The 27,510-nt window shown below is 46.2% G+C and overlaps 1 protein-coding gene across 4 annotated transcripts in view; it reads right to left on the bottom strand.

The window, feature by feature from the left end:
* Positions 1-387: 387 nt before the first annotated feature.
* Positions 388-27,510, bottom strand: part of LOC141166466 (creatine kinase U-type, mitochondrial-like) — a 194,037-nt gene continuing 166,914 nt past the window's right edge. For all 4 annotated transcript variants that reach the window (XM_073653172.1, XM_073653169.1, XM_073653171.1 and 1 more), the window contains exons 6-10: positions 26,123-26,208; positions 8,836-8,959; positions 3,705-3,839; positions 3,416-3,541; positions 388-3,090 (exon numbers count right to left, since the gene is read on the bottom strand). In XM_073653172.1, coding sequence (XP_073509273.1) covers positions 2,974-3,090; positions 3,416-3,541; positions 3,705-3,839; positions 8,836-8,959; positions 26,123-26,208 — 588 coding nt within the window. In that variant the 3' untranslated portion in view covers positions 388-2,973. The remainder of the gene's footprint in view (positions 3,091-3,415; positions 3,542-3,704; positions 3,840-8,835; positions 8,960-26,122; positions 26,209-27,510) is intronic.

Here is a 27,510-nt window from a genome sequence, read left to right as displayed (position 1 = left end):
ACAGTATTACCAGCTATTTACTAGAAATGAGTGAATCAGTTTGCAGGACCCTGGTTCAGCGTCCAAGTCATTATTAGTCCATGCGAACCACTTCCTATCTGCCGGCATTGTAAGGATAACATTATGCCCAGCCAAATCAAAAAGGCGCCAAGGATTCTGGAATTGATAAGCAGGTCTCAGAGCTCCCGTTCGACACCATGGACCATAGATGTGGACGCTGGATGAGGGTCTTAAAAATTCATTCAGTCATCTCTACTATTTACCAAAAATATTGCTTAATGGAAACCCTAATGTAATCCTAAACAAACTAGTAACATGTATGCACTTAAATACATTCACTTTTCGGTGCACAAATGATTTATTTAAAAAAATAAAGAAAACCTGGCCTAATAGGACAGCAATGAGCTTTATTTAGCTGATGACAATATGCTGTTCAGAAGCATCAACATTCACAACATGATAGGGCCACCGCACATGTAGCCCGCATGTTCTGCTGCAGCAGCGTGGAGGATAGCAATGTATGAACACAGTAGGTACCAGATACTAGTGCATTATTAATAATGGTGCTGTAACGGGACGGGTGGTGGAACCACTGTGCCGTGGTGCGAGGAGAGACCGGAGGGGAGTGACTAGGTGCCTCACCAAATCCGAGCTTAGAACTACGGTGACTTATCGACTCCATGGTCCGATGAGGGACGAGGGAGGTGGACCAGGTGCTACTCCGGTACAGACCTTGGGTGGATGGCAGCTGACCCCCAAGGACAGGAGGCGGGCACAGGCAGGCACGGCTGAAGGACAGGCAAGCGGACACGGCTGACAGACAGGCAGCCAGATACGGCTGATAGACAGGCAGGCGGGCACGGCTGATAGACAGGCAGGCGGGCACGGCTGATAGACAGGCAGGTGGGCGCAGGTGATAGACAGGCTGGTGGACATGGCTAATAGGCTGGCGGGCACAGCTGATAGACAGGCTGGCGGGCACGGCTAATAGACAAGCTGCCTGGCACAGCTAATAGACAGGCAGGTGCATACTGTTACGCTCGCGCCCGGACTGACTGGCGTGAGCGTGATTAGTGATCCCACTGTACCATGAACCGAGGATAGCCTGGAGGGGCGTAACTAAGTATCAACCCGATCCGACCAAGGTCGCACGGCGGCTCAGTCGACTCCGTGAACCAGGGAGGAACCGAGCAGAGGGACTAGGTGCTGCTCCAGGTCAGACCCCGGTCACAGCTGTTGACCCACACCGGGGAATGCAGGAACAGGCAGGTTAGACTGGCATGTAGACAGGTGGGTGCTGGCAAACACGGCTCGTATGCAGACAGGTGGATATTGACAGGCACAGCTGGTATGCAGACAGGTGGACACTGGCAGGCACGGCTGGCGTGCAGACAGGTGGGCACAGGCAGGCACGGCTGACATGCAGAGAGGCGGGTGCTGGCAGGTAGAAACGCAGGCAGGATGGGGACCAGTACAGACTGGGATGCAGGAACGGAGCCGCAGGTGCGGTAGACAAGCAGAGCGGAGCAAAACCCTCAGATGCGGTGAACAAGCAAAGCAGAGCAAAACCCGCAGATGCGGTGAACAAGCAAAGCAGAGCAAAACCCGCAGATGCGGTAGACAAGCAATGCAAAGCAAAACCCGCAGATGCAGTAGACAAGCAAAGCAGAGCAAAACCCGCAGATGCGGTGAACAAACAAAGCAGAGCAAAACCCGCAGATGCGGTGAACAAGCAAAGCAGAGCAAAACCGCAGATGTGGTGAACAAGCAAAGCACAGCAAAACCCGCAGATGCGGTGAACAAGCAAATCAGAGCAAAACCCACAGGTGCGGTGAGCAAGCAGAGCAAAGCAAAACCCGCAGATACGGTAGACAGGACAGGGCTCTGTTCACATGAAACAGACTGGAGAACACAAGAAGATAGCAGAAACACAGGAGTTATATACAGAGGCAGGGAAACAGAACGAGCAGAACCAGATACACACAAAGTACTTGCAATGAAGTAGCGAGTGGACACAAAACTCACAAACAGAAGTACAGAGACAACGAGTTGGAGTTAGGTGCAGGTTCAGATACTGCAGGAAAAGGGAAAGGTACAGACATAGAGACAAACAGGTAACGGACTAGGACACTGTTCAGATAGGATCTGAACCAGGAACAAGATACAGGAACGAGCCTGGGAACTCAGCCCCCAGGGTGGCGGAAACTGACTAAAGTCACAAGTACAGGTAACAGGCCTGGGTATACAGCCCCCAGGGTGGCAGAAACAGACTAGATACAGGACAGGACCTGGAAATTCAGTTGCAAAGACAAACTGAGTGAAGGTGTTGCTCAGGCACCTCCTACTGGGTGGAGGGGGTTTAAGTATCCAGTGACTCACAGCAATAGGCTGGGGACGCATTAGGACCGTGCACACAGCAGCTATAAGAAACAAGCAGAAAGCCGCACTGACGCTCTAAGCAATCAGACAAGAGACATGGACATAGCAGCAACTGAAACAAAGAGTGCAGCATGGACTGACAGGTAAGATTGCGGTCTTGCATGGTGGGAGGTGGTGCACCATGCAAGGACGCCGCCAGGAATGTTACACATGCACTGGGATCTGGGAAATGAACAGAGTGAAACTAACAAAGTTGCACAGGCACCTCCATTTTAGAGGAGGTGCCTTAAATAGTTAGTGTCCTCCAGCCATTGGCTGGGGACACTTTAGGACGGCATGCGCGGTTCCTTTAAAAGGAAGGGAGCGCGCACGCGTGCCCTAAGCACATTGCCCGGGGATCTGCACACAGTGCGTGCACCCCGGACAGCGTTAGCGTGGTGAAAGGACGCTGGAGCAGGACCCTCCGACCGGGGGCCGCATCAGAAAGGGGGTCGGCGTCTCTGCCGGGGAATGAGGGCAGGAGGCAGAGACGCCAGTGCTACAGGTGCATACAGATACTGTAGGCCACATAGCTTGCTGCACAAGAGCTTTGAATTAATGCTTGAACTGAGCCATGGGAGCAGGAATACGGATGTCTTGTCCTCTCTCTAGTCTCTTCTCACAGTCAATCAGATAGTTCACTCCATCAATAACCAGCTGCACTAGTTCCACCTGTGGGATTACATAGGGATTAGATAATGGCTCCAGTTAGTAAGAGTAAGTAGGTTGGAGAGATACTTTTGGCTCACAAATCAGCTTTCTGAACAAAGCTTCTTGTGACCCGAAGGTGACACTACAAATATGTGCACGATTAAACTACTGGGAAGCCTTATGTTACAGGTCTTGTGTGGTAAAGATCATTCAACTCACTCCGTAGTACTGGGATCTAGGATTAATACAAGCTTCCTTTTCCTTAGAGGATGTCATGTTAATGGTAAAGTAATTTAATTTGGACTATGTCAGCAATTACATAATGACAAACTGCTGAACACTTTACCTCAGATTTTCCCAAACGGTCCAGATTTGAGATATCGAAAGTGCTTCCAACAACTGCTGTATCCTCTCCTCCTGTTCCTCTTTTTTCCAGACGAAGATTCTCTAGAATCTTAGAGAAGCGAGTATCCTAAAAAAAGAACAAACACGATTTCTGACCACACCACCTCATTATGGAAATTGAGAATGAAGAACCTATTGATTCAAAAATCAACTTGGTCAGCCTACCTGACTCCCACCGATCTGTCATCCAAAAATCATTCTCCTATGGGAGAAGTGTAAGCCCGACTTACCTTACTCAGTAGAGGTAGTTTAATGTGTACTCCAGCACGCAGACCTGTGCCTAGATTAGAAGGACAAGTGAGGATATAGCCCAACCTTTCATTCCACATGAACTCCCAGCCTTTCTCCTTAATTAATCTTTCGACCTAAAAAGGAACAATTTACAACATCTTACAACATGTTTTTACCCTGGAAAGAGCACAATTTTAGAAAGTCGGATGTAAGTATAGGGCGATATCTGTAGAAAAACCTTTACACATTGTATAATCTAATATGTATACAGTACAGACCAAAAGTTTGGACACACCTTCTCATTTAAAGTTTTTTCTGTATTTTCATGACTGAAAATTGTACATTCATACTGAAGGCATCAAAACTATGAATTAACACATGTGGAATTATATACTTAACAAAAAAGTGTGAAACAACTGAAAATATGTCTTATATTCTTGGTTCTTCAAAGTAGCCACCTTTTGCTTTGATGACTGCTTTGCACACTCTTGGCATTCTCTTGATGAGTTTCAAGAGGTAGTCACCGGAAATGGTTTTCACTTCACAGGTGTGCCCTGTCATGTTTAATAAGTGGGATTTCTTGCCTTATAAATGGGGTTGGGACCATAAGTTGTGTTGTGCAGAAGTCTGGTGGATACACAGCTGATAGTCCTACTGAATAGACTGTTAGAATTTGTATTATGGCAAGAAAAAAGCAGCTAAGTAAAGAAAAACGAGTGGCCATCATTACTTTAAGAAATGAAGGTCAGTCAGTCCGAAAAATTGTGCAAACTTTGAAAGTGTCCCCAAGTGCAGTTGCAAAAACCATCAAGCGCTACAAAAAAACTGGCTCACATGAGGACCGCCCCAGGAAAGGAAGACCAAGAATCACCTCTGCTTCTGAGAATAAGTTTATCTGAGTCACCAGCCTCAGAAATCGCAGGTTAACAGCAGCTCAGATTAGAGACCAGGTCAATGCCACACAGAGTTCTAGCAGCAGACACATCTCTACAACAACTGTTAAGAGGAGACTTTGTGCAGCAGGCCTTCATGGTAAAATAGCTGCTAGGAAACCACTGCTAAGGACAGGCAACAAGCAGAAGAGACTTGTTTGGGCTAAAGAACACAAGGAATGGACATTAGACCAGTGGAAATCTGTGCTTTGGTCTGATGAGTCCAAATTTGAGATCTTTGGTTCCAACCACCGTGTCTTTGTGCGACGCAGAAAAGGTGAACGGATGGACTCTACATGCCTGGTTCCCACCGTAAAGCATGGAGGAGGAGGTGTGATGGTGTGGGGGTGCTTTTCTGGTGACACTGTTGGGGATTTATTCAAAATTGAAGGCATACTGAACCAGCATGGCTACCACAGCATCTTGCAGCGGCATGCTATTCCATCCGGTTTGCGTTTAGTTGGACCATCATTTATTTTTCAACAGGACAATGACCCCAAACACACCTCCAGGCTGTGTAAGGGCTATTTGACCAAGATGGAGAGTGATGGGGTGCTACACCAAATGACCTGGCATCCACAGTCACAAGACCTGAACCCAATCGAGATGGTTTGGGGTGAGCTGGACCGCAGAGTGAAGGCAAAAGGGCCAACAAGTGCTAAGCATTTCTGGGAACTCCTCCAATATAGTTGGAGGACCATTTCCGGTGACTACCTCTTGAAGGTCATCAAGAGAATGCCAAGAGTGTGCAAAGCAGTCATCAAAGCAAAAGGTGGCTGCTTTGAAGAACCTAGAATTTAAGACATATTTTCAGTAGTTTCACACTTTTTTGTTAAGTATATAATTCCACATGTGTTAATTCATAGTTTTGATGCCTTCAGTGTGAATGTACAATTTTCAAAGTCATGAAAATTCAGAAAAATCTTTAAATGAGAAGGTGTGTCCAAATTTTTGGTCTGTACTGTATATATCCAACTGAACTAACAGTCTTTCTGAGGACTAATCCAGCTGCATATATTCAGTGGTGATAGCAGGAGTTAGGCAGGCAGGGTATGTGGCAAACTGCAGTGCATGATACAGCACAAGAGGGTCCATTGAACGTCCTGTTAGAATAGGTATTCCACAACACATATATATATATATATATATATATATATATATATATATATATCCATCTGAACTAACAGTCCTTCTGAGGACTAATCCAGCTACATATAATCAGTGCTAGGCAGGCAGTGTATGTGGCAGACTGCAGTGTACGATACAGAACAAGAGGGTCCATTGAACGTCCTGTCTGCTGCTGCTGTAATAATTACAGATATCTGTAGACATACCCCCAGATATCAGGGGCCGGGGCAATTTTTTTTTTATCTTAATCCTTGTTATTTACTTAAAAAGCAATCCAGAGTACACAATTTTTCTGCTCCTTTTGCTTGTTCTCACTGCAGAATAAAACCAGATCTATTCCATATTTCAGCGATAAAAATGCAGAAATTTAAACTGAACGTGGAAAATATTGGCCTCCTTTTCCATTCTGTTGCAATGTGTCTGTCAAGCTATTCACACTAGGTGTCTGTGAAGAATAGTATTAGTAAATTACAGGCCTGCTATGTAAAATCATGGTTCTCTGTCAGACATATCACCTATAAGACTGTTCCAAAATCAGACGTTTCTTCCATTTCCATTCTGCTGCAGTGTGTCAGTCAAGTTATTCACACTAGGTGTCTGTGAAGAATAGTATTAGTAAATTACAGGCCTGCTCTTTAAAACCGTAGTTCTCTGTGAGACATATCACCTATAAGACTGTTCCGAAATCAGACATTTCTTCCATTTTCATTCCGTTGCAGTGTGTCGGTCAAGCTATTCACACTAGGTGTCTGTGAAGAATAGTATTAGCAAATTACAGGCCTGCTATTTAAAACCATGGTTCTCTGTCAGACCGTGTGCGCATTTTAGAAAGTCAGCTACAGCTTCTGCCACCCTTGCTGTGCTTCAGCAGCATTTGCAGCTTCCAGCTCACCAACTGATCTGCGATGTCCCCACGCATTGGAACTCTACATTGCAGATTTTGGGAAGGATTTGTGAGCAGAAGAGGGCAGTTGTTGACTACCAGCACCACACCAACAAGGCCATAGGTATTCAGGTCAGACTCCACAAATAAAACCTCAGGAGTGGAAATGGATGTCAGACATATGTACCATTCTCCAAAACTTAGAGGACTCCACCAAGATGGTGAGCGGTGATGACACTACCTGCACAACTGTCATACAGTCTGTTCAGCGTGGATGGCCTGAGGACAGAGAGGAGGAGGAAGAGGAGCAGGATGAGGAGGACAGCATGGCCAATCGTCCTCTTGATGATGACATGGAAGTCTTGCCTCTTTGCAGTCTGGCACACATGGCTGAGTTTATGTTATGCTGCCTTTCCCGTGACCCTCGCGTTGTCCAAATTTTGGGTGACAGTCATTATTGGTTGGTGACACTTCTAGACCCACGCTACAGGGAGGGCTTTCTGTCTCTTATTCCCGCACAGGACAGGCCTAATAAAATGGGGCAGTACGAGAAGGCCCTTGTGGCGGAATTATTAACAAAATTCCCATCTGAAAACGCTGCCAGCAGAGGTCACAGTTCATTGGACAACCAAGGAGTGCAGGCGAGAGAGACAAAAATGCAATCCAGCAGAGGCAGAGGAACACTGTCAAAGTTCTGGGACAGTTTTCTCAGACTCTCCCATCGCACAAGCCCTGATGACCGGGGTACTCTTCCAAGGAGGGACAAGTTGCGGAAGATGCTGAGGGAGAACCTTGCTGACCTTACCAATGTCCTCCGTGATTCCTCTGTGCCATATAATTATTGGGTATACAAGCTGGACACGTGGCATGAACTGTCTCTCTACGCCTTGGAGGTCCTGGCCTGCCCTGCCGTTAACGTTTTGTCAGAACGGGTTTTTAGTGCCGCTGGTGGAATTATAACCAAATGGGAACATGTTGTACTCGTTGCTGTGGCCCAGCTCTGTGTCTTTAAATTGTTAGTGGGGTTTTTCCCAAATTTTGGCAGCCCTTGCAGTTCAGTCACAGCATAGACATTACCACTATAGGAGACCCGCTCCTTTGTAATGGGAATATTTTTTTTTACTGAGACCATCCTCTATGTTTCTTCAAAGGGGTATTGAGTTGTGTCCAAATTTTTGGCAGCCCTTCCAGTCACAGCATATGCCATAACAGTATAGGAGACCCACTCGTTAATAATGGGAACAACAAAGCATAGCCGGCTGGTGGCACTCTTACAATAGCGAGGGACAACTGCTGGCCCTTTAAGAATAGTAAGGGCCGTCTGATGTCCAATTAAAAATAAGCTTTGTGAGTTTCAGAGTCCCTCCTTCATAAATGAAACAGGATATGTCTGATGATGTGTCACACCACATGGCCAGATAAGGTTGTAAAATGTTAAAATGACATTTCCTGGTGAATGCATTTGTCTTGATTGAAAGCAATGCAAAAGTGCAAAAACGCATCAAAAACGCTACGTGTGAACATAGCCCAAGGTGTGGAGGAGCATTTTTGTTTTTGGCTATTTATTTTGCCTTATATACAAGTCATTACCCTGGAAAGGATGTTCCTTCACATATTTCCCAGGAATATCCATTTTGGTTTCATTTTTGTATGTTTTATTGTGAGTCCGTAAAAGTGGCGTAATACCTTTGACAACATTGTTGACAGCATTGACCTGGGAGTCAGAAATGCTTCCAGGGGTCTTCATCATGCTGTTCCCATGTCATTTGAGCACAGTTCCCATCGATTTGGGCAATTCTTAGGCCCTCTGCAGACCGCCGGGGGGGGGGGGCCGCCAGAAAAATGCTCGAGTTTCCCGTAGACTTACATTGGGCTCGTTACTCAAACCTAGCACTCGAGCATTCCAATTTGCTTGACTCGAACAATGAGTACCTGAGCATTCTAGTGCTCGCTCATCACTAGTAATGATGAGAATACCCTCATCGGGTTTCTCAGAAGTACTTTTATTAATGGGGTTACCCAGCAGCAAATGTTAGAAAGGGGCTATACTTACCTCCTCTTTCTCCCAGCACTCCAGCCATTCTCCTGGTGTTTATTTAGCACTGCAGTCAATCTGTGGCAATTACTTCCCAGACTACTGGCATCAGTGTTTTCAGTAATTCCAGCTCATTTACCATTTCCTCTTACCTCTTTAAGCCCCCTGCAGAAACGCTCAAAGACCCTTTTCATGTTCCCTCCCTTTTCCATGGAGATCACCCTGGTATGATCTTCTTCATTGATCCAAATAAGGAAGGTCTTCTCATTATTGCGCCTGTATGGATAGACATGTTATAAATACATGTAGTATTGTATACATATAATACTAGCTTCCTCATGATGTATTACATGATATAATTTAATGTTCTATTGGATGCCTTATATAAATGTATTCTTCCCTAATCACAGTGGTTCCAGCAAACAAAAACACCATCTTTTGACATCACATGGAGCAAAACACCGAGTCATGTGGCGTAACTGCCTCCTGCACACATTGCCATAGGACCTTTGTTACATTCACACAATGCAGTTGGAGAGCATTTTTTCTCACAATGTTTTGTTTTGCAAAAATTTTACTAAGATTTCACAGGAGTCATAGTAAAAAACGTGATTTATTCTACAGTATGTGAACATACTCCAAAGCAAAATTAACAAGAATGTCCGATTTTGATTTGAGTCATGCATCAAAGTCAACATGTAACAAAAATCACTAAAAACGCAAGTAACCTTAATTAGCTAATTGGTTAAAAAAGACACACAAGATAATCATATTGAGAACTCAGCCTTAGGCTTCATTCAGATATCAGTTTTTTTCACATATGAGAAAAACGGACCAAGTTTCATCAGTGATTTTCACCAGTGTGTCATCAGAGGTTGGTGAGAGTTTCATCATTTTTTTCACAAATTAGGAAAAAAATGTTCTCCACCTTCTCCGATCTATCAGTCAGTCAGCACACGGATGGCATCTGAGTGCTGTCCTGTTCGATTTTTTCACGTACCAATAGACTTGCATTGCTGATTTTGATCTGGGACTCTGGGCAAGATAACTGCCGGCCGAGTGATCAAACAGCTGTCTGTAATGTATGGGGCATTAAACACTTGTTCAGCTGACAAACATGGTCTAATTCAGATGGCTGTATTATCAGTCCCGTACACTGAACCTATAATGATCAAGTATCATGTCTAATCAATTAAATATTACAACATCTACATGGATAATTCACCAAAACCACCATCAGTACACAACTACATTACCAGAACCATTACCAGCACATAAATACAATCACGAGAACTACCGTAAGTAGATAAATATATCACCAAGATTAGTACAGCAGTCACTTGCAATGTCAGGTTAGCCACCAGTTATACACCATTGTCAGCACATGAACACATAATTTTTCTTATTCCGCAGCACTTTACATTTTATAGGGGTCTTGTATAGACAATAAAGATATTGCAGAGTAACACATGAATCAAATACCAAAAGGAGTGAGGTCCCTGCTTGCAGGCTTACAGTCTATGAGGAAATAGGGGAAACACGAAAGGTGAAAAATGCTTGTATTGTATGGTGAGGCCATCAATAAAATACATAGGGGGATTCAAATAATGCTGTATGAACCGGTCACCAGCCAATATCAGTACAAGTACAGGCACAGAGAGCTAATACATCACCAGAACAATCATCAGTACAGAAATATAGCACCAGAACCACCGTCAGTAGATAAATACATCACCAAGATTAATACAGCGATCACTTGCAATGTCAGGTTAGCCCCCAGTTATACAATTGTATTGCATGAAACTGCAACTCCCAGTATGTCTATAACAATGGCAAGGAGATTATTGGAGTTGTTGTTACCAACCGTCATCAAACTACGGACCATACAGGAACCACAGTACTAATCAGATGCAGGCCGAAGCACTAGTAAACATTTAAAGAGTAACTTAAAGGGATGGTCTGAAGGCAGTCATTTTCATTCTAAATCCTTAGATATTTATTCTAAACTATTTTCAAATATACTTAAACTAAAAATGCCATATCCTTCCTTAACTACACTATCTGCTTTTCTTTCTTTTTTTATACTTCCTTTTTAATGATGCTTCGTTTGAGAATCCCAGTGCATGCTGGGATACTCAAACAAAGCATCATCAGGGGCAGAGGCTGCAGTCACTGCCGCAACCTCTCCCCCTCCCTGAAATGAAGTGTCACCAGTGATGCTCATTTCAGGGGCTGGGCTAGTCCCCGCGTGCTGTGCGATGCGCACAATGACAGCACGCCTCTGTTGCCGGTTTAGATCAGTGGTAATGAGCCAGCAACAGAGCTGTGTCAGAATACCCGGCATGCAGGTGTGGCACCCCAGAGGGTCCGGTTGCCACAGTGGTATTGCCTCCCTTAAAGGAGGTGATGCCATGTTTGGAAGCAAGCAGGGGTTTCCTGGTCAGGAACACAATACATGCAACACTTCCTGGCTCCAGGCCAGCAAGGGGAGACCCCTCCCCTTGGCAACTGGTAGTTAGTGTGAAGGAGTTGAGTTTAGGACATCGAGGAGTGAGGAGCTAGGGACTGGAGCTGGAGATAGCTCGTCATAGCCGGAACACACGGAGAACTGGACACCGGAGTCTGAGGCTGTGGGGCATTCCAGACCCAGCAGCAGATACCACAGGGCAGGAGATTGCAGGTCTCCTGGCCCCCATCAGACGCCCGGAGGCTCAGCAGCACCGAAGGACCAGTACCGCCAAGGAGGAGCGAGGCATCCACAAGGCCCGAGTTGCCAGCCATACGGGTGAGCAGAGCACGTTACACTCAGGGACGTGGGCTACAACACAGCTATGAGCAGAATAGCCAAAAGAGTATAGTAAGAACGGCAGGCCTACAACTCCACCTGGCCAGGAGGACTCTATGCTTGCTCCCAGACTGACCAGACTCTCATCCCTAGCCAGTACTCCAGTCCAGGCCTGTCTAATTGCTACCAGTAAAGACCCTGGGACTGCACTATACGGACTCTGTGGTTAATTCTGCACCGCAACACCCTGCACAACCACCATCATCCACACACACTGCCCTGAAGCTACACTCTTCCTGTGGGGAGTTATACTACCCTTGCTGCTATACCACCGGCTTCAGAGGACTGTTCCGCAGCGGCGGTCTCTAATAACCGCACTCCACAGGTGGCGTAGTCGGACATTAAATAACCTATACTACCCTTGGATTGACCACCTGGGTCACGGACCAGGTCACCGCAACGGTGACTACAACCCCCAGCATCTACAGGCCCGGCTCCGGCGCTAAATAGATAGGGATTTAGCATGAAAATTAATTTGCCCTCGGACCATCCCTTTAACTTTTGGGAGATATCTTATATGTTTTGGGTCCATTAATTCTGAGCAGGTTGGTGCTGAGTCTCCCTCTGATTGCTCCACTGATTGGACCTTTTAGAAGTGCACGGCTCAGGAGACAGGACTATGACTTTCTACTGCATCCGCTCTGCGTGCACTCCAGTCTCATGAGCTGCGCTTTTCTAAGGTCTTTTGATCGATTGGTGGGTGACTCAGGATGTTGTTCTCCACAGATCTGCTCAAAATTAATGATCTTAAAACATATAAAATAATCTCTCAAACGTATACTCTTTAAGGTGCATTTACACTGCAGCCAAATATCGGTTTACCTAAATCACCCGTTGCAGTAGAAAAACATTTGTTCGTAGGGTGAAATTTTTAAGCTAACTTAAAGGAAGAGTGTCACCCACAAAATGGCAATTAAACTGCATAAACATTTATAATAGGGAAGGTAGAACATATAAAAATCATACCAGGTGTATACAGATTAACTAAACATTTTCTGAAAAATCCACATTTATTTAATATGCAAAGGAGGGCGCTTCAGTGCACCCTTGGTGTGGAATATGCCTTGGTGCACTTCTATGCCCTAATATTTACATATTAAAGCTAGTCCCTTGTATTGACAGCATTCCATTGAAAATAGTGAGTGCTCCTGTCACGCAAGGTGTGGGAAAGACTTAGTGCAACACAAAGGGAAGAGGGAAAGGGAGCCCAGACACTAGGGAAAGGGGGGAAGTGGAGACCTCCTAAGTTGATCTAGCATCACCCTGTCTCCCCCCAATGTCCCTGTATTGGCTCTTCACAAATCGCCGCACGCGTGCCTCGCAGTGTCTTTCCCTGGCATATGGCTAAGGCTAAGGAAGGGAGGAGATGAGCACTAGTCGATCTCAACTAAACACTATAGACAACAGGGGTGGACAAACAGGGGGAAATTGCTTAGCTTTAGATGAACTCCAGACAAATGCGCACACATCCTCAAGCTCCAGAGAGGAAGTAGTACTGCTCTTGCTAAAGCCTTCACAAGTAGTAATGAATATCGCCGGCACCTTCCTCTGAAACATAGCAGGTATTTATACACCCAGGCAGGGTGTTAATTAGCCAGAGAAAGATAGCTGCTGGGTCCTAGAGACAGCCTCTAAGAAGATGTATATAACAACAAATGTAGAGATCTCCTGCAACCAACTGCAGGGCATCACTTCTGACAAACCTGTGACAGTACCCCCCCCCCCCTCTACAAGTGGCCTCCGGACCGGGTTTCTAAGGATAAGAGGTGTGGAATGAGCGAACCAGCCTGGGATCGTTCACCTCTCATGCTGAAACCCACATCCTCTCTTCTGGACCATAGACTTTCCAGTGCACCAAGTATTGTAGAGAATGACGTTGGAAGTGAGAGTCTACAATCCTCGAAATCTGGAACTCCAGATTACCATCAACAATTACTGGGGATGGTGGTAGAGGTGAGGGCTCAAGAGGTTCCACATACTTTTTGAGCAAGGACCTGTGGAACATGTTGTGGACCTTAAGGGCCTGAGGAAGTTCAAGACGAAACGCTGCTGGGTTAATGACAGCGGTTATTTTATAGGGACCAAAAAACCTAGGTCCCAGCTTCCAAGAAGGAACTTTCAATCTTATATTCCTGGTAGACAACCACACAAAGTCGTTCACATTCAGGTCCGGACCTGGCAAGTTTTTTCTGTCAGTCATACGTTCATACCTGTCTCCCATGATCTTTAAATTACTCAGAACAGCCCGCCATTAGTGTTGAGCCACCCCCGTAGTGTTCGGGTTCGGTTCGGTTCGTCGAACACCGGGATGTTCGAGGAACTGTTCGTCGAACTGTTCGTCGAACACCTTAGAACACCGTCGAACACCGTTAAAACCAATGGCAGGCAAACAAAAACACATAGAAACACATAGAAAACACCTGCAAAGGTGTCCAAAAGCTGACAAACTGCTCAGAAGACACTCTCTTTAAAAAAGCCGGCCGGCAAATTCAGCAGCGGCATACACCGGTACCCGACAATTTAGACAAGAAGGAATAGAGCATCACACATAGATTAGATAGATAGAAACATGTCAGTCACACATATAAGAAGCACAGTGACAGTGTTGGTTACTGCACTTGTCATTTAGTGTAAAGGATTTATTAAAAAAAATATTAGTGTTTTCATGCACCGTCTCTTTAAAAAAGCCGGCCGGCAATTCAGCATCTGTACCCGACAATTTAGAACAGAAAGAATAGAGCTTCACACATAGATTAGATAGATAGAAACATGTCAGTCACATATATAATAAGTACAGTGATAGTGTTGCTTACTGTACTTGTCATTTAGTGTAAAGGATTTATTTTAAAAAATAATAGTGTTTTCATGCACTGTCTCTTTAAAAAAGCCGGCCGGCAATTCAGCAGCGGTACCCGACAATTTAGAACAGAAAGATAGAGCATCACACATAGATTAGATAGATAGAAACATGTCAGTCACATATATATAAAGTACAGTGATAGTGTTGGTTACTGTACTTGTCATTTAGTATTAAAATAAAGGATTTATTATTAAAAAAATTGGCGTGGGGTTCCCCTTAATTTTAGGCTCTAGCGGAGGTTAAGCAGACGGCTGGGGCAGATGTTTGAAGCCTGGGAAGGGGGTAATACCCACGGAGCTTCCCAGGCTACTAATATCAGCCCCCAGCTGAATACATAGCCTTTACTAGCTATTAAAATGGGGGACCCCCCCAAAAAAATGACGTGGGGTCCCCCCTAATTTAATAGCTAGCAAAGGCTAGGCAGACAGCTGGGGGCTGATATTAATAGCCCAGGAAGGGAGCCATGAATATTGGCCCCCTCCCAGGCTAGAAACACCAGCCGTCAGCCGCCCCAGAAATGGCGCATTCATAGGATGCGCCAATTCTGGCACTTAGCCTCGCTCTTCCACGCTGCCCTGGTGCGGTGGCAGGGGGTAATAGGGTTGGGGTTGATGTCAGCTTATAATGCCAGCTGACATCAAGCCCAGGTTAGTAATGGAGAGGCGTCTATAAGACACCCCCATTACTAACCCCATAGTCAAAGTTAAAAAAAACACAAACACCCAGAATAAAGTCCTTTAATTGAAATAAAGACACAATCCTTTATTGTTCTAAATTAAACCATACTTACCATCACGCCCATTCCAGCTGAAGCCAACGATCTCCTGCAATAAAAGAAAAATAATAAAGCAACCTCATCCTTACCTTTCCATGGTTCCCACGACAGCTTCAGCTCTGCTACATCGAGATGACAGGCTGGACCGCAGCAGAACGCTGCCATCCAGCCTGTCATCCCGCAGACACTGAGAACCGCAGGCTTGCTTGCGCTGCTCAGCGTCTCTCTGTGACGACATCCAGATGAGCCGAGTTCATGTCCAATGAACTCGGCTCACCTCATGCACGTCACTGACAGCGTGGGAAAATTCTCACGCTGAAGCGCTGATTGCAGGAGAATTTTCCCACGCTGTCAGTGACGTGCAGGAGGTGAGCTGAGTTCATTGGACATGAGCTCACCTCATGCACATCACTGACAGCGTGGGAGAATTCTCCTGCGCTCAGCACTTCAGCGTGAGAATTTTCCCACGCTGTCAGTGACGTGCATGAGGTGAGCCGAGTTCATTGGACATGACCTCGGCTCATCTGGATGCCGTCACAGCGAGACAGTGAGGAGCGCAAGCATGCCTGCGCTTCTCAGTGTCTGCGGGATGACAGACTGGATGGCAGCGTTCTGCTGCGGTCCAGCCAGTCATCTCGATGTAGCAGAGCTGAAGCTGTCGTGGGAACCATGGAAAGGTAAGGATGAGGTTGGTTTATTATTTTTCTTTTATTGCAGGAGATCGTTGGCTTCAGCTGGAATGGGCGTGATGGTAAGTATGGTTTAATTTAGAACAATAAAGAATTGTGTCTTTATTTCAATTAAAGGACTTTATTCTGGGTGTTGTGTTTTTTTTAAATACTTTACTAGAAATTCATGGCGGTCATGTCTAATACTGGCGTGACCCCATGAATTTTGGGCTTGGAGCCAGCTGATAATACCAAGCTGGCCCTAACCCCTTTATTACCCAGTGAGCCACCGCACCAGGGCCCTGGATGAGTTGGGTACAGCGCCAGAAGATGGCGCTTCTATGAACGCGCCATTTTCCGGGGTGGCTGCGGACTGCAATTTGTAGCGGGGGGGGGCCCAGAAAGCTTGGGCCTCCCTGCGCTGCAGATTCCAGCCCCCAGCTGCCTAGTTGTACCTGGCTGGACACAAAAATAGGGCGAAGCCCCACGTACTTTTTTTTTAATTATTTCATGAAATTCATGAAATAATTAAGAAAAAAAGGCCTTCCCTATATTGTTGTGTCCGGCCAGGTACAAATAGGCAGCTGGTGGTTGGGGGCAGCCCGTTCCTGCCTGCTGTACCTGGCTGGACACAAATATAGTGCGAAGCCCCACTTCAATTTTTTTTAATTATTTCATGAAATTCATGAAATAATTAAGAAAAAAAGGGCTTCCCTATATTGTTGTGTCCGGCCAGGTACAAATAGGCAGCTGGTGGATGGGGGCAGCCCGTTCCTGCCTGCTGTACCTGGCTGGACACAAATATAGTGCGAAGCCCCACTTCAATTTTTTTAAATTATTTCAGGAAATTCATGAAGGGAAGCCCTTTTTTTCTTAATTATTTCATGAAATAATTTAAAGAAAATTGACGTGGGGCTTCGCCCTGTTTTTGTGTCCAGCCAGGTACAACTAGGCAGCTGGGGGCTGGAATCCGCAGCGCAGGGAGGCCCAAGCTTTCTGGGCCACCCCCGCTGCAAATTGCAGTCCGCAGCCACCCCGGAAAATGGCGCGTTCATAGAAGCGCCATCTTCTGGCGCTGTACCCAACTCATCCAGGGCCCTGATGCGGTGGCTCACTGGGTAATAAAGGGGTTAGGGCCAGCTTGGCATTATCAGCTGGCCCTAAGCCCGAAATTCATGGGGTCACGCCAATATTAGACATGACCACCATGAATTTCTAGTAAAGTATTTAAAAAAACCACAACACCCAGAAAAAAGTCCTTTAACTGAAATAAACACACAATTCTTTATTGTTCTAAATTAAACCATACTTACCATCACGCCCATTCCAGCTGAAGCCAACGATCTCCTGAAATAAAAGAAAAATAATAAAGCAACATCATCCTTACCTTTCCATGGTTCCCATGACAGCTTCAGCTCTGCTACATCGAGATGACAGGCTGGACCGCAGCAGAACGCTGCCATCCAGCCTGTCATCCCGCAGACACTGAGAAGCGCAGGCTTGCTTGCGCTCCACAGTGTCTCTCTGTGAGGGCATCCAGATGAGCCGAGTTAATGTCCAATGAACTCGGCTCACCTCATGCACGTCACTGACAGCGTGGGAAAATTCTCCTGCACTCAGCGCTTCAGCGTGGGAGAATTCTCACACTGAAGCGCTGAGTGCAGGAGAATTCTCCCACGCTGTCAGTGACGTGCAGGAGGTGAGCTGAGTTCATTGGACATGAGCTCACCTTATGCACGTCACTGACAGCGTGGGAAAATTCTCCTGCACTCAGCGCTTCAGCGTGGGAGAATTCTCACGCTGAAGCGCTGAGTGAAGGAGAATTCTCCCACGCTGTCAGTGACGTGCAGGAGGTGAGCTGAGTTCATTGGACATGAGCTCACCTTATGCACGTCACTGACAGCGTGGGAGAATTCTCCTGCACTCACCGCTTCAGCGTGAGAATTTTCCCACGCTGTCAGTGACGTGCATGAGGTGAGCCGAGTTCATTGGACATGAACTCGGCTCATCTGGATGTCGTCACAGAGAGACGCTGAGCAGCGCAAGCAAGCCTGCGCTTCTCAGTGTCTGCGGGATGAGAGGCTGGATGGCAGCGTTCTGCTGCGGTCCAGCCTGTCATCTCGATGTAGCAGAGCTGAAGCTGTCGTGGGAACCATGGAAAGGTAAGGATGAGGTTGCTTTATTATTTTTCTTTTATTGCAGGAGATCGTTGGCTTCAGCTGGAATGGGCGTGACGGTAAGTATGGTTTAATTTAGAACAATAAAGGATTGTGTCTTTATTTCAATTAAAGGACTTTATTCTGGGTGTTTGTGTTTTTTTTAACTTTGACTATGGGGTTAGTAATGGGGGTGTCTTATAGACGCCTCTCCATTACTAACCTGGGCTTGATGTCAGCTGGCATTATAAGCTGACATCAACCCCAACCCTATTACCCCCTGCCACCGCACCAGGGCAGCGTGGAAGAGCGAGGCTAAGTGCCAGAATTGGCGCATCCTATGAATGCGCCATTTCTGGGGCGGCTGACGGCTGGTGTTTCTAGCCTGGGAGGGGGCCAATATTCATGGCTCCCTTCCTGGGCTATTAATATCAGCCCCCAGCTGTCTGCCTAGCCTTTGCTAGCTATTAAATTAGGGGGGACCCCACGTCATTTTTTTTGGGGGGTCCCCCATTTTAATAGCTAGTAAAGGCTATGTATTCAGCTGGGGGCTGATATTAGTAGCCTGGGAAGCTCCGTGGGTATTACCCCCTTCCCAGGCTTCAAACATCTGCCCCAGCCGTCTGCTTAACCTCCGCTAGAGCCTAAAATTAAGGGGAACCCCACGCCAATTTTTTTAATAATAAATCCTTTATTTTAATACTGAATGACAAGTACAGTAACCAACACTATCACTGTACTTCATGTATATGTGACTGACATGTTTCTATCTATCTAATCTATGTGTGAAGCTCTATTCTGTCTGTTATAAATTGTCGGGTACCGCTGCTGAATTGCCGGCCGGCTTTTTTCAAGAGACGGTGCATGAAAACACTATTATTTTTTTTGATAAATCCTTTACGCTAAATGACAAGTACAGTAAGCAACACTGTCACTGTACTTCGTATATATGTGGCTGACATGTTTCTATCTATCTAATCTATGTGTGAAGCTCTATTCTGTCTGTTATAAATTGTCGGGTACCGCTGCTGAATTGCCGGCCGGCTTTTTTAAAGAGACGGTGCATGAAAACACTATTATTTTTTTTTGATAAATCCTTTACGCTAAATGACAAGTACAGTAAGCAGCACTTTCACTGTACTTCGTATATATGTGGCTGACATGTTTATATCTATCTAATCTATGTGTGAAGCTCTATTCTTTCGGTTCTAAATTGTTGGGTACAGGTGTATGCCGCTGCTGAATTGCCGGCTTTTCATGTTTCACTGTTGGCACTGTTCCCATCGATTTGGGCAATCACTGTAATGCCACAACCACCATGGCTGTGGCATTACAGTGAGTGGCAGACAATCCCTGCATGATTGGTGCTCTAAATAGCGCCAGACATGCAGGACACGCTTTTGGTGCACGAACAGTTATCGAACATAACCTCGAACAGCCGAATTTTTTGCAAATCGTTCGGGTTCGTCGAACAACTCGAACACCGCCCAAAACAGCTCGAATTTGAGATTGGCGAACAGTTCTAGTCGAACACCGCTCATCTCTACCCGCCATACCGAGGAGAGCGACGAAGCAAACCATTCCTCCTCAGGAACTCCTGAAGCTCCTCCCCCACTAAAGGTACCAAACTGTGGGTGATAACCATATGCACTGAAGAATGGTGACCTGCCAGTCTATTCTTGACGAAGATTATTAATGGCAAATTCTGCCAGCGGTAAGTAGGATGCCCAATCCTCCTGATTTTTGGAGGCGAAACATCTGAGATAGGTCTCAAAATTCTGATTGACACACTCAGTCTGACCATTTGACTGAGGGTGGAAGGCAGAAGAAAAGGACAGCTGCACCCCCAGTCGAGAACAGAATGCCTTCCAGAACTTGGAAACAAACTGGGTCCCCCAATCTGACACCACATCGGAGGAAACCCCGTGAAGCTTCACAATCTCATTTATGAACACCTGATCAATTGTCTTGGCATTCGAAAGTGCAGGCAATGCGACGAAGTGAACCATTTTACTGAACCTATCTACTACCACCAAAACCACCGTTTTGCCTACAGAAACCGGTAGGTCAGTAATAAAATCCATGGACAAGTGTGTCCATGGCCTACTAGGGATAGGTAGCGGAAGTAGAGTACCAGACGGACAGGTATGCAAAGCCTTAGAACACATGCAAATACTACAAGCAGATACGTGTTCAATCACATCCCGATGCAACCCCGGCCACCAAAAATGACGAGATAGGAGGTACGCGGTTGCCTTACCACCTGGATGCCCAGCAAGCACAGAGTTATGATGTTCCTTAATTACTTTGCGGGGCAGATTAAATGGTACAAATAACCGTCCTGAAGGGCAGGAGGCCGGGGCGTCCCCCTGAGCCTCCAACACCTCACCCTCCAGTTCAGTATACAGTGCCGAAATGACTACCCCTTTCTGTAAAATCGGGGCAGGGTTCTCATGGTTACCACCACCAGGGAATCTCCGGGACTAAGCATCAGCCTTGACATTTTTGACCTCTGGACGAAAAGTGACAACAAAATTAAACTTAGTAAAAAACAGGGACCATCTGGCTTGCCTAGGGTTGAGACATTTAGCTGACTGGAGGTATGAAGGGTTCTTATGTTCAATAATAGCAGTAATAGGATGGACAGCCCCTTTCAACCAATGTTGCCATTCCTCGAACGCCAATTTGATCGCCAAAAGTACCCTATTACCCACGTCATAATTTCTCTCAGCCGAAGACAATTTTTTGGAAAAGAAGGCGCTGGACGCCATTTACCAGGGGACGAACCCTGAGACAACACAGCCCCAACTTTGACATCCGACGCATCAATCTCCACAATAAAGGGTTGGGAAACATCGGGTTAGCTAAGTATAGGTGCAATGGAAAATTATTCTTTAAGGAAGAAAAAGCCTGGAGGCAAAACATCCGACCATTTGGAAAAATCAGACCCCTTCTTAGTCATGTCAGTAACGGGTTTCACAATAACAGAGTAATTTTGGATGAATTTCCGGTAAAAATTAGAAAAGCCGAGAAAACGTAGAGACTTCAGGTTTTTGGGATGTTCCCAATCCAGTACTGCACGGATCTTCTCTGGATCCATCCGAAAACCAGAAGATGACAAGTACCACAAAAACTGTACCTCCTGAACAGCGAAAACACATTTTTCCAGCTTTGCATAAAGTTTGTTATCCCTTAATATCTGGAGCACCTGCTTAACATGCCCCCGATGAGTCTCAAAATCAGGTGAGTAACCAAAATATTGTCCAAATAGACCACCACAAACTTCCCCACCAAATGATGGAAAATATCATTTATAAAATGCTGGAATACCGCAGGTGCATTGGTCAAACCAAAATGCATAACCAGACTCTTGAAATGTCCTTCCGGGCTATTGAACGGTGTTTTCCATTCGTCCCCTTCTCTGATTCTAACCAGGTTGTAGGCTCCCCTTAAATCCAACTTGGAGAATACCTTAGCTCCTACAACCTGGCTGAACAAATCAGAAATCAGAGGAAGAGGGTATGGATCACGGATGGTAATTTGATTTAATTCTCGGAAATCTAAAAAGGGACGTAGACCGCCATCTTTTTTCTTCACAAAGAAGAACCCTGCCGCCACAGGTGAAGATGAGGGTCTGATATGTCCATTCTCCAGACTTTCTGCAATGAAATCCTTCATACCTTGTCTCTCAGGGCCAGAAAGATTATACAGTCTGGATTTCTATAGTTTAGCTCCGGGGGTCAGGTTAATAGGACAGCCATAAGCACGATGAGGAGACAAATCCTGACACCCCCTCTCAGAAAAAAACGTCTTTAAAACCAGACAGAAAATCAGGTAATATTTCCGTAGAGAAAGTAGCAAGGGAAATATCTAAACAGTTCTCATGGCAGTAATCTCCCCATTCAATAATCTCCCCCGTTTGCCAATGGATTATGTTTAACAAGTCAAGAAATACCCAAAACAATTGGTGTGGGAAGATTGTCCAGGACATAGCAAGGGATTATTTCACAATGAACTGACCCCACCCTTAGTTTTACATTATGTACAATCTGAGTAAATGCTTTCTGTGCAAGTGGCGCCGAGTCAAATATGAAAATAGGTTCAGCTAAAGCCCAGCAAGCAAGACCATGAGTTTTCACAAACTCAGCATCAACCATGCTGACTCCGGCTCCACTGTCAACGAACACAGAAATTTTCTCGGTTTTGCTCTCTAGCACCACCTCTTCTGACAGGACAAAACGGGAACTGCAGGTTGGTAAAAAATGCACCCCTTACTTATCCAACTCCATGCTACCAAGAGTTAATCGAGACTCCTTTTGTTTAGGAATTGCAGGACAGGTCCCAACAAAATGTCCCTTTTTCCTACAAAACGTACACCTATTTTCCTGCGAATCTCCGGGGAGATGTATGATGTAGCGACACCCCCTAACTGCATGAGTTCCTCCACCTCCCCCAGTACTGGTTCACCCTCAGACTGCTCCTCTGGCAGAGGTACACAACCCCGACAAGAAGGCCCCGGAGAAGGTGGTCTCACCCGTCTATCCCGAAGGCGTCTATCAAGACGTTTGGCCAAAGACATGGCAGCCTCCAAGGACTGAGGATTTTCATATACTGCCAAGGCATCTTTTAACCTTTCAGTAAGCCCCTCACAAAATTGACTTCTAAGGGGTGAGTCATTCCATTTGGAATCCGTTGCCCATCTACGGAATTCCGAACTGTACGTCTCCACTGACCAATTTCCCTGCTGAAGGCGACGTAGTCTAGTCTCAGCCAAAGCGACTCGGTCAGGGTCATCATAGATGAGGGCAAGAGCCCCAAAAAAAACCTCCACATACTAAAGACAAATAGAGTCCTGTGGTAAAGAAAACGCCCATGACTGAGGATCTCCCAGCAGTAGAGAGATCACAATACCAACCCGTTGCTCCTCATTTCCGGAGGAGTAAGGACGAAGTTTAAAATACAGTTTGCAGGCCTCCTTGAATACAAAAAACTTGTCCCTACCTCCTGAAAACCTGTCCGGGAGGGCAACCTTGGGTTCAGGTTGGGCAGGCCTACCTGCAGAGACCCCCACATTAGCGACCAGTAGCCACCGATGTTGCTGCTGAACCTCACAGCGGAGGTCATTCATCTCCAGGGACAGACAGCTGCACTGCTCTGGGAACTCTGCAAAAGTACCCATACCAAGGGAGAAAGGAAAAAAAAAGTCCACGCCCAAAAACACAGAGAGAAAAAAAAGTGTCAGGTTTTCTTTTTTCCTTTTCAAAATGTGCTCGGCAGGTGATAATGTCATGCAAGGTGTGGGAAAGACTTACTGCAACATAAAGGGAAGAGGGAAAGGGAGCCCAGAAGCTAGGGAAAGGGGGGAAGTGGAGACCTCCTATGTTGATCTAGCATCACCCTGTCTGCCGTAACGTCCCTGTATTGGCTCTTTGCAAATCACCACACGCGTGCCTCGCCCTGTCTTTCCCTGGCGAATGGCTAAGGCTAGGGTGTTAATTAGCCAGAGAAAGGTAGCCGCTGGGTCATAGAGACAGCCTCTAAGAAGATGTCTGTAATGCCAAACATAGAGATCTCCTGCAACCAACTGCAGGGTGACTGTCTCTCACTTCTGACACACCCGTGACAGCTCCAAGTGACATTAAGAGTGTGCACACAATGTGGTTATGGATGTCCTCTGATGCGTGGATCCTGCCTGTCTGAGGTCGCAACACCTGGAAGTGTACCGAGTGACTTCAGGGAGAACAGCACCATGATACGTGTACATGTTGTCTGCTCACTTAAACACCCCTCATCCTTCTAATTGAAGCTGTTGAGCGGAGGCCAAAGACAGGCAGGAACCAGAAATAAGAACGCACCTGCAGCCACATTGTGTGCACGGCCAAAATGACACTTGGAGAGCAGTGATTTTAGACAGCGCTCACTCCTACCAATGGATCGCTGTCAATCAACACAGGGAACTGGCTTTCATATACAAATAGAATGGTGTATTGGTGCTCCAAGGCATAAACCACGCCAAAGGAGCACCGATGCACCCTCATTTGCATAAAATAAAAAAAGATTTTTCAATATTAGAAATAAACTGTACATGCCTGGTATGATTTTTATATGGGCTATGTTCCCTAAATAAATGGTTATGTAGTTTAATTGTCATTTGAGGGGTGACAGATGCCCTCTAAATATCATATTTCTTGGCAGCACATTGTCCTGTGATTACATGCTGCCAAGAACAATGCTATTCTATGTGCACAGGACGATCATGTATAGATCGTCCTGTGCACATGAAAGTGCAGTCATAGACTGTCTAAACAGGCTATTAAATGACTGACGATCTGCTTGATCAGCAGTCATTTAAAATCTGCATTTAGCTAAGGTATTTAGCCACTCCTAGATCTGGGTACCTCACAGGTCCTGGTGCAATGACAACTTTTCCCATCCGCAGCTCGTCTCTGCAGACTTCCATCTTTTCCGGTCTTCTGCAGAACATCCTGATACAGTGCCCTTAAAGATAGCAGTGTCATTATAATGACCCTGGATAAAAAGAACAACACGTGCTGTGCCCCCAAATAAGCCCAACGCTGTGCCCCCAAATAAATAACTGCCCCTAGCTGTTATCCCTGCACAAAAAATGACCCCACACTGTCCCTCTGATAGTACATTCCCACCGCGCCATCCTCCCTTCTACACTATGACCACCATGCTGTCCCCCTTCTACACTATGACCACCACGCCGCCCCCTTCTATACTATGACCACCACACCGTCCCCCCTTCTATACTATGACCACTATGCCATCCACCCTTCTATACTATGACTGCCGTCCCCCTTTTATACTATGAACTACACTCCATGCTGTCCCCCCTTTGAACTGTCTCCATCACGTTAGCCTTCTCCATACTGAGCCCATTTCCCTATAATGAACCCCCAACACTACTCCTACATACTGAGCCGACCCCATGCTGCTCCTTCTCCATCGCAATACCACCCCACGCTGCCCCTTCTCCATCGCGATCCCTCCCCATACTGTCCGTTCTCCATTGAAATCCCACCTCACACTGCCCTCCGTAGCGATCCCATCCCACGCTGCCCCTTCTCCATCGCGATCCCACCCCACGCTGCTCCTTCTCCATAGCGGTCCCACCCCACGGTGCCCCTTCTCCATAGCGATCCCACCCCACAGTGCCCCTTCTCCATAGCGATCCCACCCCACGCTGCCCCTTCACCATAGCGAATCCCCCCCACGCTGCCCCTTCTCTATCGCGATCCCACCCCAAGCAGCCCCTTCTCCATTGCGATCCCACGCTGTTAATTATCCATAGCGATCCCATCCCACGCTGCTCCTTCTCCATAGCTATCTCACCCATTGCAGCCCCCTTTTTCACAGACAAATCCCTGTCCTATGCAGCTTCCTTTTTCACAGATAACCCTCCTCCCATGCAGCCCCCTTTTACACAGACATCCCCCCTCCCATGCAGCCCCCCTTTTCACAGACAACCCCTTCCTCCCATGCAGCCCCCTTTTTCACAGATAACCCCCCCACCCATGCAGCCCCCTGTATCTTCAGCTCAATGAGTGCTTACCTGGCTGCTCCTGGCTCTGGCGGTATCTTCTCCTCTGCGGCAGTCAGCAGTAACGTAGGCAGCGTGATGAGGTAAACTCATTGTGCTGCCCTGACGCCAGTAGCATGCGCACGCTGCACGCTGGCCAGGTCAGGGAGCTGATTAAAACTCCACTGAACCCAGAAGCGCACAGACTTTCCTTTGTATTAGAGTCTTAAAGATGCTAATACAAATGAATATAGGGATATCCCCCCCCGCCCACACACACACACACAAAGACTCCAGTTTTCTTATTGAGTCTGGGAGGGGAGATTTTAAAAAAAATATTATTTTTTAAATCCTGAACCTGGCGCCGCCCATGCCACCTGCCGCCCTAGGCACCGGATCCCCGGTGCCTAGTGGCAAATATCGGCCTGCTTAGCAGTGGGTGGACAGAAGGCGGCAGCTTATTCTACCAGCACAATAAGGACACAGTATAACTTTCTTCTGAAATTCTCTCTGAGACATTAAAAACAAAAGAGGATCTGTTATAAACACGAGGTTCTTATAAATAGTTGTGTATACAGCAGCAACATCTCACCAGATTCCACGGGCATCGGGCCAGTCACGTGCCATTCTTATAGATGTAAAAAATGGGGATACAGGCTTGTCAAAGAGGAAGTGATCCTGGGGAATGAGGAAAGGAAGTTTTTACTCTGTAAAAAGCTGGAGAATAACGCTGCATTGTGTCCATGATAAAGTTGAGTGTCAGATTTTTACAAAGAAACCAATATTTTATAACCACAAGATACAAAAAGTAACTGACGTCATTACAAAATGCTGTGTGGTGTGTGGTGCTGGGTGGTAATGGCTCTGTAAATCAGTAGATCATCCAAGGACAGCAAAGGTAAATCCTGTCCACATCTAGTTATTCCGTTATTGCATGAATGAGATTTATTTCAGTGCATCACTGTAGGCCACGTTCTAACATGGCATCAATGCTTTTTGTGGATGGTTAAATAGATAAATTATAAAGCTTCTCCTATCCTTTGCAATGTTAAACACGGATCGTACAAGGATTGCACACGGATCCATCTATGTGCTGTCCATGTTTTTCACTGACCCATATTCTTATATTGGTATTATGCTCCTGGAAAAAAACGGACATATGAACAGCGCAATAGACCATAATGGGTATGTGTTGTATCTGTGAAAAACACAAACAGATCACGCATGTGCAACACAGACAAGTAAATGAGGCTTTAGGCCACGTGCACACGTTCAGTATTTGGTCAGTATTTTACATCAGTATTTGTAAGTCAAAACCAGGAGTGGAACAATCAGAGGAAAATTATAAGGCCAGGGTCACACTACCCTACAACACAGCCGAGTGCTACGCAATAAAACATTGCATAGCACTTGGCCCAGTGTTATACAATGGGGCAGCTCAGATCAGCGATAATTTTCTCATGCCGATTCGGCATAAGAGAACAATGGCAGCATGCTGCGATTTGCAGTGAGACTCGATTCACTCGCACCCATTCAAGTCTATGGGTGCGAGTGAAACATCGCACTGCAATCGGATGTCTTCCCAGTGCAGTTTGAGATACGCCGAGTCAGTCCATGGAGGAGATGGAAAAATTACTTTTTCCATCTCCTCCGCAGTTGTGCTGTGATCCTCTCATGCGAGAGGATCGGAGCTCAGAGCACTGACACTCAGCTCTCGCTCGCAGCAGAGCAGGAGCCGATGGTTATTAGCATATCACATCCGATGCTCTCACATCGGATACCATACGCTGGTGTGACTCCGGCCTAAGACTGCGTTCCCACGATGAGCTTTTGGTGAGTTTTTAATTCTGGAGTCAGAAAGTGGAGGGATTTATAGAAATCTTCTGCTCACTGTGCTTTTTTTAATGCAGCGTAAACTGACCTGCGTTGCTTGTTTCACATCCACAGCAGGTCAATTTCTCTCCACACCAAAGTATGTCA

This window comes from Phyllobates terribilis, unplaced genomic scaffold (genome assembly GCF_046119375.1).
Source record: "Phyllobates terribilis strain yellow unplaced genomic scaffold, ASM4611937v1 Scaffold_11__3_contigs__length_659146591, whole genome shotgun sequence".
Lineage (NCBI taxonomy): Eukaryota > Metazoa > Chordata > Amphibia > Anura > Dendrobatidae > Phyllobates > Phyllobates terribilis.
The sequence above is the reverse complement of the archived record's forward strand: the minus strand, read 5'-3'. Positions and strand labels throughout refer to the sequence as shown.